The following is a 17,589-nucleotide window of genomic DNA, read 5'->3' as shown; positions in this document are numbered from 1 at the left end:
CATCAGTAGCACCTAGGAAGCATTTGCAGCTGTGAGAAAGGAAGAGTGATCCAGTCTCTTTAATATTTGTAAAAGATTTTAAATAACTCTCGCATACAGATGTGGAAAATAGGCCACCCCTGAAGGACACTAGCACATAATTGTCACTGTAGGATTTTTACCTCCACCAGAATCACTTGATGTGGGTTTTTTATTCTTCTTTCAAAAGACAGTGTAGTTATAAAGGCTCAGGAACGTCTTCCCTAAGAGGAGGAGATGCCAAAAGGCTATTCTAAGCAGCGCTTAATTTGTAATGAAGGAGGTGCCAGGGCTCAAGCAATTTTTTTACACTCATAACTGATGCTTCAAGCCCAGAGGTGCCAGGGCTCAGCCCTGGCCAGCTCTGGCACAAATTAAGCACTGATTAAGCCAACTTCAACCCCTCCCAACTATAAGCAAGGTGACATTTCCACTCTCGACCCCAGCCGAAAACGTGGGAGGCTTGCGACAGCTGAATTAAGAACAGGCCCCAGCTGTGCTGAAGTTTCATTTTTCAAGGGCAAACCTAACACACAGCATACCTGAGGCCAATCGAAATGCATTATTTCTTTCTGAGACTCTAATCTCATCAGTGCAGCACACAAGAAGAGAGCTCTGGAACAGCAGTTAGCATTAAGTACTACAGACATCTCCCTGTACCTTGTGTGTTCAGCTCAAAGAGAGGAGGGACAGAGGAGGAAGGAAGAAAACAAGACACATCCAAATCTAGGGGGAGACTGAATTATTTACCCCATACAAGTAATAAAAAATAAAATAAAATAATAATAATTTTGCTAGATTTGAGGTTCCTGGCTAATCTTAACGAGTACAGATCGGATGTTGATGATTAAAAATCCTTACAATAATGGCATTTAGTTAGGAAAATTAACCTTTAACCCCAGGCCATTCTGAGAGAAAGCTAAAGGTAGAAGGCAATAAAACATTTGAAAATGTGTAAATATGGATTAAGGGCTAGATTCACAAAAGGACTCAGGAGCCTAACTGTCACATTAGACACCTGAATCCCAGATACAGGCCCCCGAGGGATGCACAAAGCCCCCACTCAGCTGCCACTGAACTGTGTAGGCAACTCAACTCGCTTGGCACATAAGTTTCCAGGTTAAAAGTTCCATAAGTACCTATGGTTCAACCACTAGACACATGCATCACTGCCTCTTTCTAGGCATCTGAGTGCCTAAGCCCCAGTGTAATGCTTGAGCCAGGGGATGATGGCATTCCTCCACGTAACTTGTCTGCAGGGTCCAACCCTGTAAGTGTGTTCAGAGCTCACCTACTGGATCAGGCCCCTATAGGTGAGCTTACACAGAATGACAGTGGGGAGTAGGACGCCCTCACTCATAATTTTTAGCCCACTGGTTTGGGTGCTCACCTGAGATGCAGGAGACCCCTGGTTCTCCCCTCTGCCTGAGGGGGAGAAGAGATTTGAACAGGGATCTACCAATGACGGCATCTTAATTCAAGTTCATACATTGTAAAATAAACTGAGCCCTTCCCCTCATCCCTCTTCTGACAAGTTATTACCCCTTCTCTGACTCATGAAAATAAACGTAGGTATTATTACACTGCCAACCATCAGATCTCTCTGTCTCATATTTACTAACTGTTCAGCTTGTGGTCCGTGAATATGATCATCCACTTTTAGCTCTGCAGTGTCATTAACACATACTTCATGTTTATGATTCAATCTCCAACTTGGAAACTGATTAGCAGACCATCCCTCTGTATTTCCTTGTGTATCTCAATGGACAGTTTTCTTTAGAGAACCCCATACAAATAGCAGACTTTTCCCAGGCCCTCTCACTGCCCTGGTTAAGAATGCTGACAATCTGCTGTCAAAGACCGAGGCTGTCAGCATGACTTTCCTATTGCTGATCTTTCAGTCATCACTTATATAAAAGGACAAGTACGCAACCCACTGCCTTGTGACAAGAGTGGTGACTTTGTTAAAAAGCCAAGCACTAGGAATGAATATCAGGGAAACATAACTTAGTGAAACAGGATATGTTAACAATACATGATAAAATGAGACGACAGACTACTATGAGCATTTATTTTTCAAGACATAATTTCATGATTTGCTAACATTAATAAAATTCTGCTAAAAAGCAGGAAAAAAATTAACTTTTACTTTAAGGTTTTCTCAGGAATAATTTTTCTTATGATCATCTTATTTTATATGCCAAAAAAGAAGAAGCTTCTAGAAAGGTCATCTACACATTGCAGTAACTTCACAGGCACAGGAGAGAGTCTGAAATATTTTTCATCTCTGCAAACAATTTAAGGGTCTGTTTGCAAAAGCGGACGAGCTAGCCTTGCAGAATTCCATTAATGTTCTGTGGTGGATTAAGATAAACCTGTTGTCTATGAGCTACCCTAACCTTGTTTCCATCAACTGTTTCTGGGGGTTGGGGGAAGACTTGTAATGAATGTTTCCGTCAAAAATTAATTCAGCTCAATATTTTTAATTTATAGCTCAAAGCAAAGTGGACAAATTTTGTCTGGTGGGTGCTTAAAACAAATATGGAAAATATTCTATCTTTATTATTTAACTATTTTCTTTTTAGTTAGTTCAATCAGTTCTATGACTGGAAAAGCCAGGTGAGGATAGGATTCATGTCTGAATAATCATTTTAAATGATTATGCTGCTCATAACCTCTACTTGTCTTTGGAATATGAAGTAAATGAAGGGACTTTAATCACTCAGGAAACTGGTAATCATCTACAGGCCCTTTCACCCCTAGCTCACTGGTCGGACAGTGGCTAGTGTTGGTAATAACCAGATGCTGATTTCATAACCTAAAGCTCTCTGATGCTTGTTCTGGGTCTCATCTCCCTCCAGTTTCTAACAGTAGTAAGTGCAGGCCCTGATAAAGGCCCAGTTGAGGCCTGAGGCCTGAACTAAAGTATGGTCAAGCCTTAGCTAAAAGTAAAAGTCAAGCTGTGAGCTGGAAGCTGGCCCTGTTCACAGAAGTTGGCAAGAAAAGGGCTGATGTTGCATAAACATATACTCACCTAGTGTAGTATAATATAAACATGGTACCAGAACACACTATACTGGAACATTCCACAGATAACAAGGAACAGGCCGACCCATCCTAATGGCAAGGCCAAAAGGGTAATATGATGGATAGAGTTGTTTTGATTGAACCAACATGTACAAGGTGAGAGGCGACACCTTAATACGTAGAGGGGTTGTACCTTGCTACATGGAAGGGTTGCACCTCAATACGTCAGGAGTGATGTGTAACTTGTTTGTACCTGTGTATAAGAATGTATCCCTGGGGCGGTGTCTTTGTCCGGCCGAGGGGGCAGTGGAAAGTCCCGCCACTGACTGAGCCGAGTCCATTGACCGTGGGCGCATATTCATAGTATGCCCGGTAGACTAAGTACTCTACGAGGAACTATTACTGTGTCCAATACGGCAATAAACCTGGTCGACGTGCCTTCGTACCTTACTAGACTGTGTGGTCATTGGGGGTTCTCGTCGGGTCTGCTGTGTCAGCTATCTGCGCAGAGCTGGGACAGCACACAGAGGGAACACACGCACGCAGCCGAGTGATATCAACATTGGAGAAAGTAGAGCACCACACCGGTAACACTCTGACAACAACAAGTATCTGCATCACAAACTATTTCACATCTGGTACCTAAGTGGCAGAAAGTCACATAAGTTGGGACCCAAACTAAAGACCTTTGATGTTAGTGGGAGTCTTTCAACTGACTTCAATATGGCCTAAAGAACAGTCCATTGACGAGCATAGAGAATGAACTACTCCATCACTGTGGATGGCGGCACACTGGCAAGGAAGCACACATTGCTTCATGTGCTATGCCTGTTCTCTGGTTAAAGAGATGATTTTATTCACCAGGACTGGAGAGGAAGGGTTATCTGATATTAGAGGCTCAACACAGGCTATCCAGTAGATCTGGGATCTAGTCCTGCCTCTGTGACATAAGGCAACTCCTGGGAGGCCTTGGGCAAGTGACTCAAACTCTCTGCATCCAAGCTTCCTCACCTGTAAAATGGTGATACTATAAATGCGTGGAACGAGAAGGCACTCCTGTAAGGATTATACACAGGGCTAAAACCTGGTGAAGTAAATGGGAGTCTTTGCCTTAATCAGCTTCAGATCAGCCCTTTAATCTGTTTCTGGTCTTTGAGTCAAAGAATTCTAGAACCCTTCTTTTTATTAGACAATGCATTTTATCTTCGTAAATTGCAATAGATGCTAATGGGGAAAAACTTGGCTGTTCAGTTACATATGGCACAGGAAAAAAAATAACTATGATCAGTTTGATGATCCCATTTTACTCATAACCTGACCCAACATTTGACTATAATAAGTGATGATCAAAGACATATGGCCAGTCATACATACCAGCAATATTTACAAAATAGTGCCAAGACTTTTAATACAAAAGTAGTGATTTCCTCATCTCGCTGTAAACTGGGAATGAACTATGCCAAAATGTGTTGTAATGTTGGTGCCTTTACATACAAACCACAAAGTACTGTATGTTTTATTGTAGTGGTTAGTCATTCCATATAGATTTACTAGGGTAATCAACAATACTAGATTAAATTAGCTATTGCAAGATAAATTTGCAAAGTAGGGTCAATACGTATTGTTTTGTTTATGTAGAGATTCAGTGTTGTTATAGTACATTTTAAACATCGAAGTAATAGCCAAACAGACATATCGAGCCAATCTCTAGATAACACTAGTAGATTATGTATCAGAATGGTATAATTGCTCTTTTTAAAGTGGCTGTGATTTGTCTATAGAGGAATAAATTATTCTGGTTGGGTTTGATTTTTTCTTTTTTAACTATATAGCGGAGTACCATCTTTCTTGGTTTTTATTACCAAGTCTTCTAACAACAATTTAGAAGTGTGGCAATCAAGCCAGGGCATACATACGGTATAGGTACTTCAAGAGCATTATATCTGGCAAAGTGATTTCCTTGCACTGGTGCTCGTTTATGAAATAATGCCACCCTGATACATGATTCAGGTATTTCCTTTGTAAATTCAGAATGAAAAATTAGGTCAAGATCCTGCAGGTTTCCGAGCACTCATGTGAGGTGCTGAGCACCCTCAATCATCTTCAAAGTAAGTAGGTCTTGAGAGTACTCAGATCTTTGCAGGATCTAGTCTTTAGTTCTCAGGTTTTCCACCCTCATAGGAAGAAAGCAGTACTGTGAGCATAGCAAACTTGGGAGTTGGCTGGTAACGTGTTTCCAGTGTCTATATTTCACAATTCAAAATCACTAAATGAAATCAATGGATAGAAACATATTAAAAAAACAAAACTCCTCCGCCTCCCCCCAACATTTTTTATAACTGTTAAATAAAATTGCTTAGAAGAACCCAAGTTGTCATTTCTTATTACTCTTGATGCTATTAAAAGAGCATAGGTGAAAAGACTGTTTATGTTTTTAAAAGGTCATTTCCACTTAGGGCATGGCTACACTTGCAGATGTAGAGCGCTGTGAGTTAAACCCTGTGATGCATCACTTCACAGCCCAGCAATCCCTGTGCTTCCGTCCACATTTCAATGTTTTTTGTACTGCGCGCTCTATCTTCCCTTTCGGTCTGCGGGAATGGAGCCCGAATTGCTGAGGAGTATGCTGACGAGTCTCGCCAGCACGTCACATTTGGCAGTCGAGTTATTCCTTAGGATCCAAAGTGACAGTGAGGGCTCCAATGATATCGACTCGAGTAACGCATATGACACAAGTTTGCTTGTGGCATTCACGTACATGGTCACCACTGTGGAACGCCACTTTTGGGCTCAGGAAACAAGGACTGAGTGGTGGGATCACATAGTCATGCAAGTCTGGGATGATGAGCAGTGGCTGCAGAACTTTCGGATGAGAAAAGCCATTTTCATGGGACTGAGTGATGAGCTCGCCCCCACCCTGCGGCGCAAGGACACAAGATTGAGAGCTTTCCTGATGGTGGAGAAGTGAGTGGCTATTGCAATCTGGAAGCTGGCAACGCCATACAGCTACCGATCGGTCGCTAACCAGTTTGGAGTGGGAAATTCGACCGTTGGAATTGTGTTGATGCAAGTTTGCAGGGCCATTAATCGCACCCTGCTCAGAAGAACCGTGACTCTGGGTAACGTACAGGACATTGCGGATGGCTTTGCACAAATGGGTTTCCCTAACTGCCGAGGGGCAATAGATAGGATGCATATTCCAATTCTGGCACCAGCCCATCTAGCCTCTGCATATGTTAATTGGAAGGGGTATTTCTCTATGGTTCTCCAAGCACTTGTGGATCACCATAGGTGTTTCATTGACATTAACACAGGCTGGCCCAGAAAGGTGCATGATGCACACATCTTTCGGAACACTGGCCTCTTCAGGAAGCTGCAAGCAGGGATCTTTTTCCCAGACCAGAAGATCACCGTAGGGGAAGTCAAAATGCGGGGGTGCAGCAAACGTTATTCCACTCGCCGAGGTGGAGTACCAGCAGCGCTCTAGCCGCAGAGTCCGGGTGCTCTACATGCCTTGCCAGTGTGGACGGGGAGTGAGCTAGTGCGCCTGGGGCTCCTTTATTGCGCTGTAACTTGCAAGTGTAGCCAAGCTCTTAGAAAACAACATGAGTCATTTCACATTCCAATTATCTTTGCCCAAGTTTTACTGTAGAAATTGAAAGCAAAAACCCAGAATAATTAAAGTTATTCTCATCACAGCATCTGACTGCAAACAAGTAAATCATGGGAAAAGTGTCATGTTTTAAAAAAGGGAAGCGACCATTTTCACAATGATGGCAAAGTGATAGTGAAAGCATTTCGGAATCAAAGTGTCACTGTTCTAAATTCAGTCATTTAGAAAATGACTGAATTTAAGAGCTGGTTTAATAATTTAAGTTCACACAAAAGAATTAAACAAACCAAAAGAAAAAACACACAAATAAAAATAATTAAATGCATATATACATTTATGCACAATACCAAAAGTCTGCTTATGGGGCTTTAGCCAAAGTCTATTTTAGTCAATAGAAAGATTCCCATAGAGTTCAGTGGGTTTCAGATCAGGTCAATAAATCCTACCTTTACATCTTGCAATGATTCCTAATGTTTTTGTATAGTTTTCTTTCCATCTTACTTTACATCAAAGTAAACTCTCTCTGGAAGACATTATTAAAATGATTGCCCCTACGGAGGAATACAACAGCCCAGTTCACAGAGGATGAACTTCACTTCTGTGCACAATGCCCACACGAGGCCTATCTACCACTGAAGTCTGACTGAAGGCAGCATGATAGGACTTATATAGGACTCAAGTGGGCATAGATCTTGTAAATGGTGCCCTACACACAGAGATTAATGTCATCTTTAGTGGAAACACTGAAAATGACAAATTATTCATAGATTTTAAGGCCAGAAGGAATTGCTGGGAATTCTGCATGACCCAGGCCATAGGACTTCCCCAAAATAATTTCTATTTGAACCAGAGCAGATCTTTTAGAAAAACAGCCAATCTTGCTTTAAAAATTGCTAGTGATGGAAAATCCACCATGAGCAACCCTTGGTAAGTTGTTTTTATGGTTAATAATCCTGGCTGTTAATGTATCTAACTTTGATTTCCAGCCACTGGCTCTTGTTATACCTTTGTCTGCTAGACTGAAGAGCCCAGCCTTGAATATTTGGAGCCCAGGGAGATACTATGACAAGTCATCCCTTACCCTTCTCTTTGTCAAGCTAATAGATTGAGCTTCTTTTCAAAACTTTTCTTTTATTATGTATTCCTATTCCTTTTTGTTAAATATATTTTACATGTTTTTCAAGCTACAATTACAAGGTAATAGCTGATATCACCCTTTAAAAGCTGCAAGCAACATTCTCAACCTTAGGAGCTTAGCATTTAAGCAACTAAATCTACAGACACCTAATTAAAAGTGGCCTGATTTTTAGAAGTAGCTGGGCACCAGTGGCTCAGAGGGAGAAGCGGGCACTTGGCACCTCTAAAAATAAAGTTGTTTATGAATCAAAGTGCTTACACTTTAGGCACCTATATTTGAAAATTTTGGCCTGAACATCTCTTGAAATTAGAGCAGATATGTTTGGTGATTCACAAATAAAAGAGACTGGCAAATGTGTGTTGTTATATATACTTACAAGAGAGCCAGAGAACGAATTGTGCGACTGAACTTAATATAATTGGTAGTGCTAAATATCAAAGGTCATGGTAACACAGCTTAACTTCACTGAGGCAGCTCGACACACCTGAAGACTTATCATTCCACAGAGACTCCAAAAGCAACAGTGGCAGTTGCACATTCTTCTTTTCGCACATCATTCTTTGTCACATATAAGGAACGGGTGCTGTTGTAAGAGGATACTCCTAATGTTTGAAGTGTCCTTTCCGGGCTACTTAAAGCTTACTTGAAATTCCATCAGAGGCTTTTAGATGCTGATAGAAGAACAACAAGGCAAATCTCCTGCTGCTCTTTAGACTTTTACCCAGCTTCTCTACCTCATACATAGAGATCACCACGCTCACTGATAAAGATTACAGTCTGAAGAGGCCTCTGTCCTGCAACTTGTTGCATATTGGTGAACTCCTGTGCCAGGCAGAGCCCCACTGAAATCAAAGAGCAGTCCACCCATGCACAAGCTACAAAACCTAACACCTTACAACTGTGCTGTATGTAGAAAAGTTACTGGATGACACTGTTAATTCAATCAGCTGTTCTTTTAGGAAAGCTCTATGTAAATAGTTGTTGTGAACTCATGTTGTCTTTCAAAAAACCCCACAAGCCTCTTCTAGAGCCTATTGAGGTCAGTGAAAAGACTTTCATTAACTTTAGTGGGCTCTAGATCAGCCCCTTAAACATTTGTAAGCTAAGAAGCTATAGCCCCAAAGGAGTTCCTTCAACATGGCACCAATTAATTTCAGTCGATACCTCTTTATTTGAAATGGAATGCATTTTGAAAAATATGAAAAATAAGTCACATCTCTCAGAAATCATTTATGAGTCGTATTTACACACAAATATGACAACACGGATATTTCAGCTAATGACGGGATATGCTAGAAAACATTTGGTACATCACTGCAGCCAATGATCAGAAACCAGCAGTTACAGATCATGAACTTTAAAGAAGAGGAGCTACTTCAGGATGGAATGAGGATCACATTTGGTTGAACTTTTTGCTTAAGCTACAGAATGATCACCACAGCTTGAATTTCCCTGCCGAATCCTGCCCCTCCTTACATGCAGGCACATTCAGTTTGCACCAATGTCTTCTACTAAGACATAAAAGGTTGACCTCTTTATTAACCAGCTTTCCACACTGCTGCTAGCTACACTGAGCACCTCTTTTTGTTTTACTGGCAATGTAGTTTGTTTTCTATTAAATTCATTGAGTCCTACACCCATTCTATCCTTCATCCATTAAAAGGAGGGGCTATCATAGATACTTCACTCGTGAACCTTGAGTTGGATTATGCATGTTGTTCTCCATGAATGATAGGACCCATTGGACCTATTTGAGTAGTTACCACTGACAAAGAACATGTAGGTGATAATCAATATTTAACCAAGTAGAGTCAATGAAGACTGTTCAGTAGGAAAAGAACAAAATAAACATATCTTTACAAGTCCAGCTGAATTTTTGGTCTATATTGCTACTCTTCTCAAGAAGAGCATAGTAAATTTAGTACTTGAGAAAGCTGCCAGATTGAATGCCCCAGAGATTGAAGTCTTACTGACACTGGGATGGCATGAGCAGCAGCATGTGCCAAGCTGCCTCACACCGCCTCAATCCTGAGCTGAGGGAGTGAACGCCCTCATCCCAGCCAACCACTGGACCTTCTACTTATACCACAAGCACAGATGCCAACTCAGAAGTGGATTTTGTGATGTGCTCACCTGTCACAGCAGCACCTGGGCTGACAGCAATGTTTTAAACAACATAACGGGAAATAAGTAACACATTTGGCAGTATCAACAAGCAACAGTTTGTTCATGATAAAGATTAGTACATTTAAGATAGATGTTCAAATAATACAGAAAGAGCCTGTCTCAACCCAACATAAACCAAGACATGCAATGTGAAAGAGGACACTCCGATTTCAACTTGGAGGGAAAATGTATCAAAGTGTGAGCTAATGATGCCATCAAACTTGATTTTGAAAGTCTTGCCTTTCATCAGTTTGAGACAGAACCTTCATGTTATTTAAACCTTTTAAAAAATGTCCTTGTTTGTTTTTAAAAGCAGAAGCACTTTGAGGGAAAATGATAAAATTAAATGATTTAGGGCCTGATCCAAAGCCCGCCGAAGGCAACGGAAGTCCTTCTAGCATCAGAAGGAGTCTTGACTTCAGTGGGCTTTGGATCAGGTTTGCGTAGGATAGGAATGACTCCATCTCCCGGGGAAATATATATCTTGGATCACAGAGACACATATTTTGAATAATTACATTTATTCTTTACCGGGTTAAATGCATGTTTTGATAGGTGAATTTCTGGAGCTATAGATGTATATCTGAAAGAGTGGATTAGCTACCTGATAAACTGTAATTAATGGCTCTGAAAAAGAGGTCACATTTTTCCACAAATCAATAGTTAGGCACTTTTTAAAAGGTAGATGTTTTACACAGTCACGGGCGATGGTTTTCAAGGAGCCACTACAAATTACAGTCTATTCTGTAAGTCTCCCTTTCAGCACAATCACCTATGATTTGGCAGAATGAGAATGGCAAATGTATTGAGATGTGAAAACTAGCTGCTGTACTTGCAGGGTATCTTTTCATCTCCTTCCTTCCCGTGTCCTAGACTGAGGGGGTCCAGTCCTGCAACGTGCTGAACATTCTAAGTTTCAATTAGCCTCAAAGGAATGACTTTCTTAGGGCAATTGTAACCTGCCATTCCAATCCAGTCAATATAGATCCCCACAAAGGGCCTGAACTCCAATAGCCCCCCGGGGACTGGTCACATGAGGATTTGCAGGTCTGAGCCTTAATTCTGTTAACACTTGCTTAACTTTATTCACATGTGTAGTCTCAATGACATTAATGGGGCTACTTACATGTTTGTAAATAATGTTCCATGACCCTGGAAGGGGCTCAGTACCCTGAATGCTCTGTAAGATAAAGGGGAGCAGAATGAATTCAGCATCTTGCAGGACTGGACCTCAGTGTGAGACAGGGAGTAAATTAAGAGATAAACCAAGCACTGCATTTGAAGGGTAAGATCTCACTGTGTCATTTTCATGATTTCTTTTATCCACTCTCATTGATTTCAACAGGAGAAGGAAGACACATACGCCTAGTACTTTGTTTTCTAACTTCATGGGGTTCATTAACATAATGCAGACAGCAAAGAGTCTTGTGGCACCTTATAGACTAACAGACGTTTTGGAGCATGAGCTTTCGTGGGTGAATACCCATTTCGTCAGATGCATGCACCCGACGAAGTGGGTATTCACCCACGAAAGCTCATGCTCCAAAACGTCTGTTAGTCTAGAAGGTGCCACAAGACTCTTTGCTGCTTTTACAGATCCAGACTAACACAGCTACCCCTCTGATACTTGACATAATGCAGACAAGATCCCAACACATCTCTCAACATCTGGTAATATTACACACCAAAATAAACTTGTTTATCTCAGCAATATAGCATTTTTCAGTTTAGGAAAATTATGACTGAAATGACTCATTTAAACACTTTAAGACATTTACAAGATGGGCTTTAAAATCTGTCAGAAAAAGGTCAGGAACATGGCCCTTTCATAAACCTTCTGTACCAAGAGAGCCCTGAACTCAAATGTACAGAAGTTTTAATAAATAGTTCTCAGCACTTACAACCGTTTTCATAACACAAAATAAGCGAGCACATAAAATTTATATAATTTTAACATGACATTCTCATATCACAAATCATATTGGTCAAAGTTCTCTCTTCAACTGCTGTATATGATAAATGAAACAAAGGTATTTTATCTAATAATAATGAATCAGATTATTTTTTCTGTGTAACTGAATTGTGTATAAAATGTAATACTCTTCCCCCATATTTATGTTTAAAAAAGAATAATAACCTTGGCATCAGGTTCCAACCCTTGGAGAGAAGCAATTTCTTGTGCATTAAGATCTTTATCCTAATTCTAAACCACGCATTATACTTTCCACATTAATAGAACAACGGTTTCTAAAATAATATTTTGGGTAGAAATGAAAACTATTGGGAAACCACCCAACATTCATGGTCATATAAATCATTCACTTCTCCCACAACCTCCCTCTCTCTCTCCAAAGGTTGCAATATATCTGGGAGCTCAGGTGTGCTTTGAATTTCTATTTGGAATTTGATTTCTGGATAATGGCCTACATTCAGAAAGGTCTTGCAAATAAGCCTTTTACAAAATCCATAATAAATAACCATAAAATAAAACACTTTAAAATAAATTTACAGTACATCATGTGTCCTAGAAGCCCCATCATGCCAGATGATCCTTTCCAAGGTTCATGAATAGTACTCAGAGTCCATATGACTTGAAATGTTTTCCCGGCACCAAGGAAGGTATTGTGCAGAAAACTCGCTAGGTTTTCAGGTTGTTGAACTGATGCTCTCCAGTCTGCCTGCTCCCCACCCCGGCTCTCCTCGGTTTGCCAAGTTTGTGGATCCACTGAAATATGTTCACAACAGAAATGTGCTGCTCATCAGTCTCACTTCCTGAAGGGCTGCTTGGATTCAACCTGTGATACAACAACACAGAAGGAAGGGAATCGGAATGAGCTGACAAATGGAGTGTGCACAGATAGCCAACCTGCCTGTGCCTGGAACAAGTTCTCTGAATGACAAATGGTTGGTGCACCGTCCTGCAACAGTGAACCAGGCACAAACGGATGGGCAGGAGATGGAAGATCATATGGGCTCCTGGCGGAGCATATAAGGACAGGCCAGGACTCGGAAACCATTCACCCGCGGCACGAAAGGCAGCGCTAAATCAGCCGCGCTCCCCGGCTGTCTCTGAAACTCCTCGAAGGTGCTGGGGGAGGAGGAAGGGCTGGGAGCAGAGAAAACTCTTCCCTCCTCCCTCTCCCCCGGGCAGACGGAGTCCCAGGCGGTAAGTGGGCGACGGTTTGATTTGTAAAGGCTCCCAGTGCCTTGGGAGCCCCCCTGCTTCGCCCTAGGGAGGGATCCGGGGGTTCCCGGCTTGGCTCTGGCGCCCTGGGGCTGGCAGGGGAGGGGGCAGGATTCCTAGGAGCCCGGGGAGGTACCTGGGCTGGGCCGCGGCCGGTCCCCCGGGCGCCCTACGCGGAGTTGGAGGCGCTGCGGAGGCGGTGGCCCGGGTGCTGCTGGACCAGGTGCTGCTGCTTCTGGCGGGTGGACTTGACGGCCAGGATGGCCTGGCGGTTCTTGTACTGCACCAGCTGCAGCGTGATCTCGGCGTTCCAGCCCTGCTCCTGCGGGCCCCGAAAGTCGATCTCCTTCCCCTCGGCCATGACCACGGTGAAATACACGTACTTGCCCTTCCGCTCCACGCAGTCCACCGTCTTCATGTGGGAGAAGTGCAGCTCCTTGATCTTGGCGGCCGGCGGCTCGGCGGCCGGGGGCCCCGGCTGCGGCTGCTTGGGGGGCACGAGGAGCAGCCCTTCCTCGGTCAGGATGCAGCGCTTCTTCTTCCACAGCTGCAGCAGCCCGTCGCTCCGCTTCTCCAGCACGCCCTCCTTCAGCGCCTTGCAGCCGCTCTCCAGCATCCTCCCGGCATGGGGCGGCGGAGCCTCCTCCCGGCGGGGCGGGCAGCAGCCGGGCCCTTTCCTCCCCGCGCCCGCAGCGGATGGCGGCGAAGCCGGGACGATCGTGGGCAGCGAGCGGCTCTGGGCGCTCAGGCTGGCGGCTCCGCCTCGCAGCGCGCTTCGCCCAGCCCGGAGTGACACCCGGCGGAGGGGAAGCCCGGCTCCGGCAAACGCCGCGTTCCTTTCTCACGCCCCCGCTTCCCTGGGTTCCCTTCCAAATATGGGGCTGCCTCGCGGCGCGCTTCCTGGCAGGCGCCTCCCTTCGCTGTCACCCTGGTGGGCTTGGCCCTTGTTCTGGCTAGGGTGGGTCAAGCGCCCTGGGAACTCGGCTCACACTTCGCCTTCATCCGCTCCCCGGCAGTCCCGGGGATGGTTAAAGCCGACCACTGCTATTTTCTCTTCTGCTCACACTTTGCTACCGACTAAACAGTTTCATTTATTGTTGCTGTAGCGTCATCAGAGCTCCTGGCCCTCTCCAGAAAAAAAACTGAGATCAAAGGCTGAAAAGCTCTCTGTGAAAGCTAGGTGTCTTTAGTAATTATTTATTATTATTAAGAGGCAGCTCTCAGACCATTTACAGTCATAGATGCTGGAACTGGGGGTGCGGCTTGAAGTGGTTTCTATCATCCACAAGGTTTACAGTTTGGTTCAATGGCTCTCAGCCTCTCCCCCCCCCCACAAATTGTCCAGCACACCTGGTTACAGTAAGAGGGCCCGCTCCTGCGAAGCCCTACTACTACCTAATGCTAATGAACATCATTAAAGTATGTTCCAGATCAAACACATTTTGTGCCTGGGTCTAATTCACCTTAGATCGTTTTTTCCTAGGGCTGGTCTTAAAAATTAGATTGACCTAGCTGGGTTACTCAGGACTGTGAAAAATTTCATGCCCCGAGCACTGTGGTTAGGTTGACCTAATCCTGGGTGTAGATATACATGGTTAGGTCAATGGAAGAATTCTTCTGTTGATCTAGCTACCACCTTTCAGACAGGTGAATTAACTACAGCACCAGAAAACCCCCAACATATCAACAGGGGAAGCATCTATACCACAGTATCCTGGAGCTGTGCTGCTGTAGCAGTTGTAGTGTAGACAGCCACTGTAGGTTACTTGGACCTACAGTAAAATAACAAAATTGTAAACAGCTGAAGATCCAAGTATTTACTTTCAAAGTGGAACAATATGTATGGGCCTAGACTGATAGTGGAATTACACACTACTTTATGAAACAAAACTCCTTTACAGCTTTTTGAATTAATGTTTGAGAAGAACAAGGTATAATATGGTGAACTACACTGGATGTCTTAACAGTTTTGACCTATATACTGTCATTCCTGCATAAGTACCCACTCAAACTGCTGAAATTTGTGTGATGGTTCTCGGGGCACCCAGGACTGGGAGTTACCGTATTACACCTTGCCTCCAGTGTGAAGGAGTCTGTCTTGCTTATCCCTGGCTCCGTGTCAGCTTCCTAACACAACCAACCTTTCAGACACTCATCTTGCCAATTGCCAGCCCTAACTTCATCTTGCAGGTTAACAAGAGGTGCACACCAGTCCCCTTTGAATTGTATCCCTATGATCTCCAGCCCCTGATACTGGCTATTCACAGAAATTCCAGATCCTTCACACCCCACGGTGCAAGGAACCCCAGTTTACAAGTTTTACCTTAAACCATTGCTCTTGGAAACCACAGCACTTCTGAGCCCTTATAATAAAACAAACATTGATTTAAGTGAGAATAAAAATTTAACTAGAAAAAGAAAAAAAGTGTTAAAACCCAGGGGTTACAACACAAAAAACAAACTGCATACCTTGTAGACTTATCAATATATGAAGTAAGTTTTCCCTTCAAATTTCAGTCTGTTGTAGAGCTGGCTGGTTTCATAAGACTCAGGATCAAAACATTCATGAAAGCCCCTCTGCCCCTCAGGGGACTTCCTCAGTGAATGGATCCAAAATGCTTCCCCCCTTGTGTGTTATACTGAAAACAGTCTTTTGTTTCTATTCAGACAGGGCAAACCTCTGTCTGTTGTAATGATCCTTTTCCACCTCAAAGTGGGTTCAATTGTTTGTAGTTATCTCTGATGGTTTCCCATTGGTAGGCTTGGGAAGGAGCAAGGCCAAACAACTGAAGGCATGGCTACACATGCAGATGTAGAGCGCTTTGAGTTAAACCAGCCTTTGTAGAGCAATAGGGAAAGCACTGCAATTGGTCCACACCGACAGCTGCAAGCGCACTGGCATGGCCACATTAGCAGCTCTTGCAACAGCCACAGAGTGCAGTGCATTGTAGTAGCTATCCCAGCATGCAAGTGGCTGCAACGTGCTTTTCAAATGAGGGGGCTGGGGTGAAGTGTGACAGGGAGTGTGTTGTGTGTATGTAGGGGACAGAGAGCGGGTTGGGGGGGGTGAGAGCATGTCAGCATGCTGTCTTGTAAGTTCAGAAAGCAACAGACCCCTCCCCCTGCCCCTCTCTCACACACAGCATTCTACAGTAATGGTTGCTTTGTCTCAGAGCAGATAAGCATGCCGGTTGTCAGAAACAGAGCTTTCAAAGGGCATATTGGCATTCCTGCAACAATTCCAAAACAATGACAAGAGTGGCCACTTGACCTAAGGGGATTATGGGACGTTTATGGAGGCTGATCAGAGCACAGTAATGCAACACCTTGTTCACACTGACACCCAGGCATTTCAGCCAATGTGCGCCAAGTGTTAATCTTCTTGCCGAGGTGGAGTACCAGGAGCACTCTAGCCCTGGAGTCAGAGCGCTCAACATGCCTTGCCAGTGTGGACAGGCAGTGAGCTAGGGTGCCCGGGGCTGCTTTAATGTGCTCTAACTCACAAGTGTAGCCAAGTCTTGAGCTTTGCATTACCTCCCCAGCTAAAACAGGGTGGGGTGACAACTCCCCCTGCATGAATGGGTCATCCCTGAGGGCTTGTCTACACTACCAAGTTTTGTAGACAAAACTTATGTGAACACCCAAAAGTCAACAAAACAAAAATCTCCAAAGAGTGTTCACACCTGCTCCCTCTGTCAATAGGTTGTGTCCACATGGGGGACACCATCATCAACAGGGTGAGCAATGCACCATGGGTATGTATCCCACAGTGCAGTGTTGTGGGAAGGAAGAGCTAATCGCTGCACATCTTGGGATTCTCTCTGAGTTCTCCCTCAGCTGCTAAGAGCAGCATCATGAGCAGCTCTGTGAGCTCTCCATGTTGAGGAATGGCAAAGCAGCACAGCAGTCTGACCCCCTCCCCCTGCAGCAGTGGGCTGCCTGCTTCTGTGTTCCTAGTGCGAGGCAGAACAGGAGCCTTCCAAGGATTTGCTCTCTGTTTGTTCCCCAAACGGAGCAGCACACAGATACTTCCTGGAGATTTGAAAGGGGAGGGGCACATGCCCACAGGGCAGCAGAGATCAAAACACTGAGCAGAGCAATCAGGGCAGGCATTGTGGGATACTGGCAGAAGCCAGTTCTATCGACAAAACAATTAGCAGTGTCTACACTGGCTTTTTGTCAACAATAGCGGGAGGGGAAAAGACAAAAGTCTCTCGTTGGGGTAGAAGGGTTTTGTCGCCAAAACTGGGTGGTTTTTTTCGACAAAAGTCCCATTATAGTGTGTACAATGTTGCCAAAAGGCAGTTTTAGGGGACAAAACTTGACAGTGTAGACAAACCCTCAGACACAGTTCCCCTAGTAACTAATTTTTATTCCAGTCCATAAAGAACACTTTAAATAAATACATTATTCCTTAAATATTGCCCCTACATACATCTCGCA

At 43.8% G+C, this 17,589-nt stretch overlaps 1 protein-coding gene across 1 annotated transcript; it reads right to left on the bottom strand.

The window, feature by feature from the left end:
- Positions 1-11,501: 11,501 nt before the first annotated feature.
- On the bottom strand, positions 11,502-13,801 carry PHLDA1 (pleckstrin homology like domain family A member 1). The gene is made up of 2 exons (XM_039505309.1): positions 13,283-13,801; positions 11,502-12,757 (listed from the first exon to the last, which is right to left on the bottom strand). Exon 1 carries the CDS (start codon positions 13,760-13,762, stop codon positions 13,316-13,318), a length of 447 nt encoding a protein of 148 aa, XP_039361243.1. The 5' UTR covers positions 13,763-13,801; the 3' UTR covers positions 11,502-12,757; positions 13,283-13,315.
- Positions 13,802-17,589: the final 3,788 nt, after the last annotated feature.

This window comes from Mauremys reevesii, linkage group 1 (genome assembly GCF_016161935.1).
Source record: "Mauremys reevesii isolate NIE-2019 linkage group 1, ASM1616193v1, whole genome shotgun sequence".
Taxonomy (NCBI): domain Eukaryota; kingdom Metazoa; phylum Chordata; order Testudines; family Geoemydidae; genus Mauremys; species Mauremys reevesii.
This window is presented reverse-complemented; position numbering and strand designations above follow the sequence as displayed.

What these genes read in the sequence shown, in the direction of transcription:
- PHLDA1 (XM_039505309.1), bottom strand. Translation starts at nt 13,762, where the DNA reads ATGCTGGAGAGCGGCTGCAAGGCGCTGAAGGAGGGCGTGCTGGAGAAG.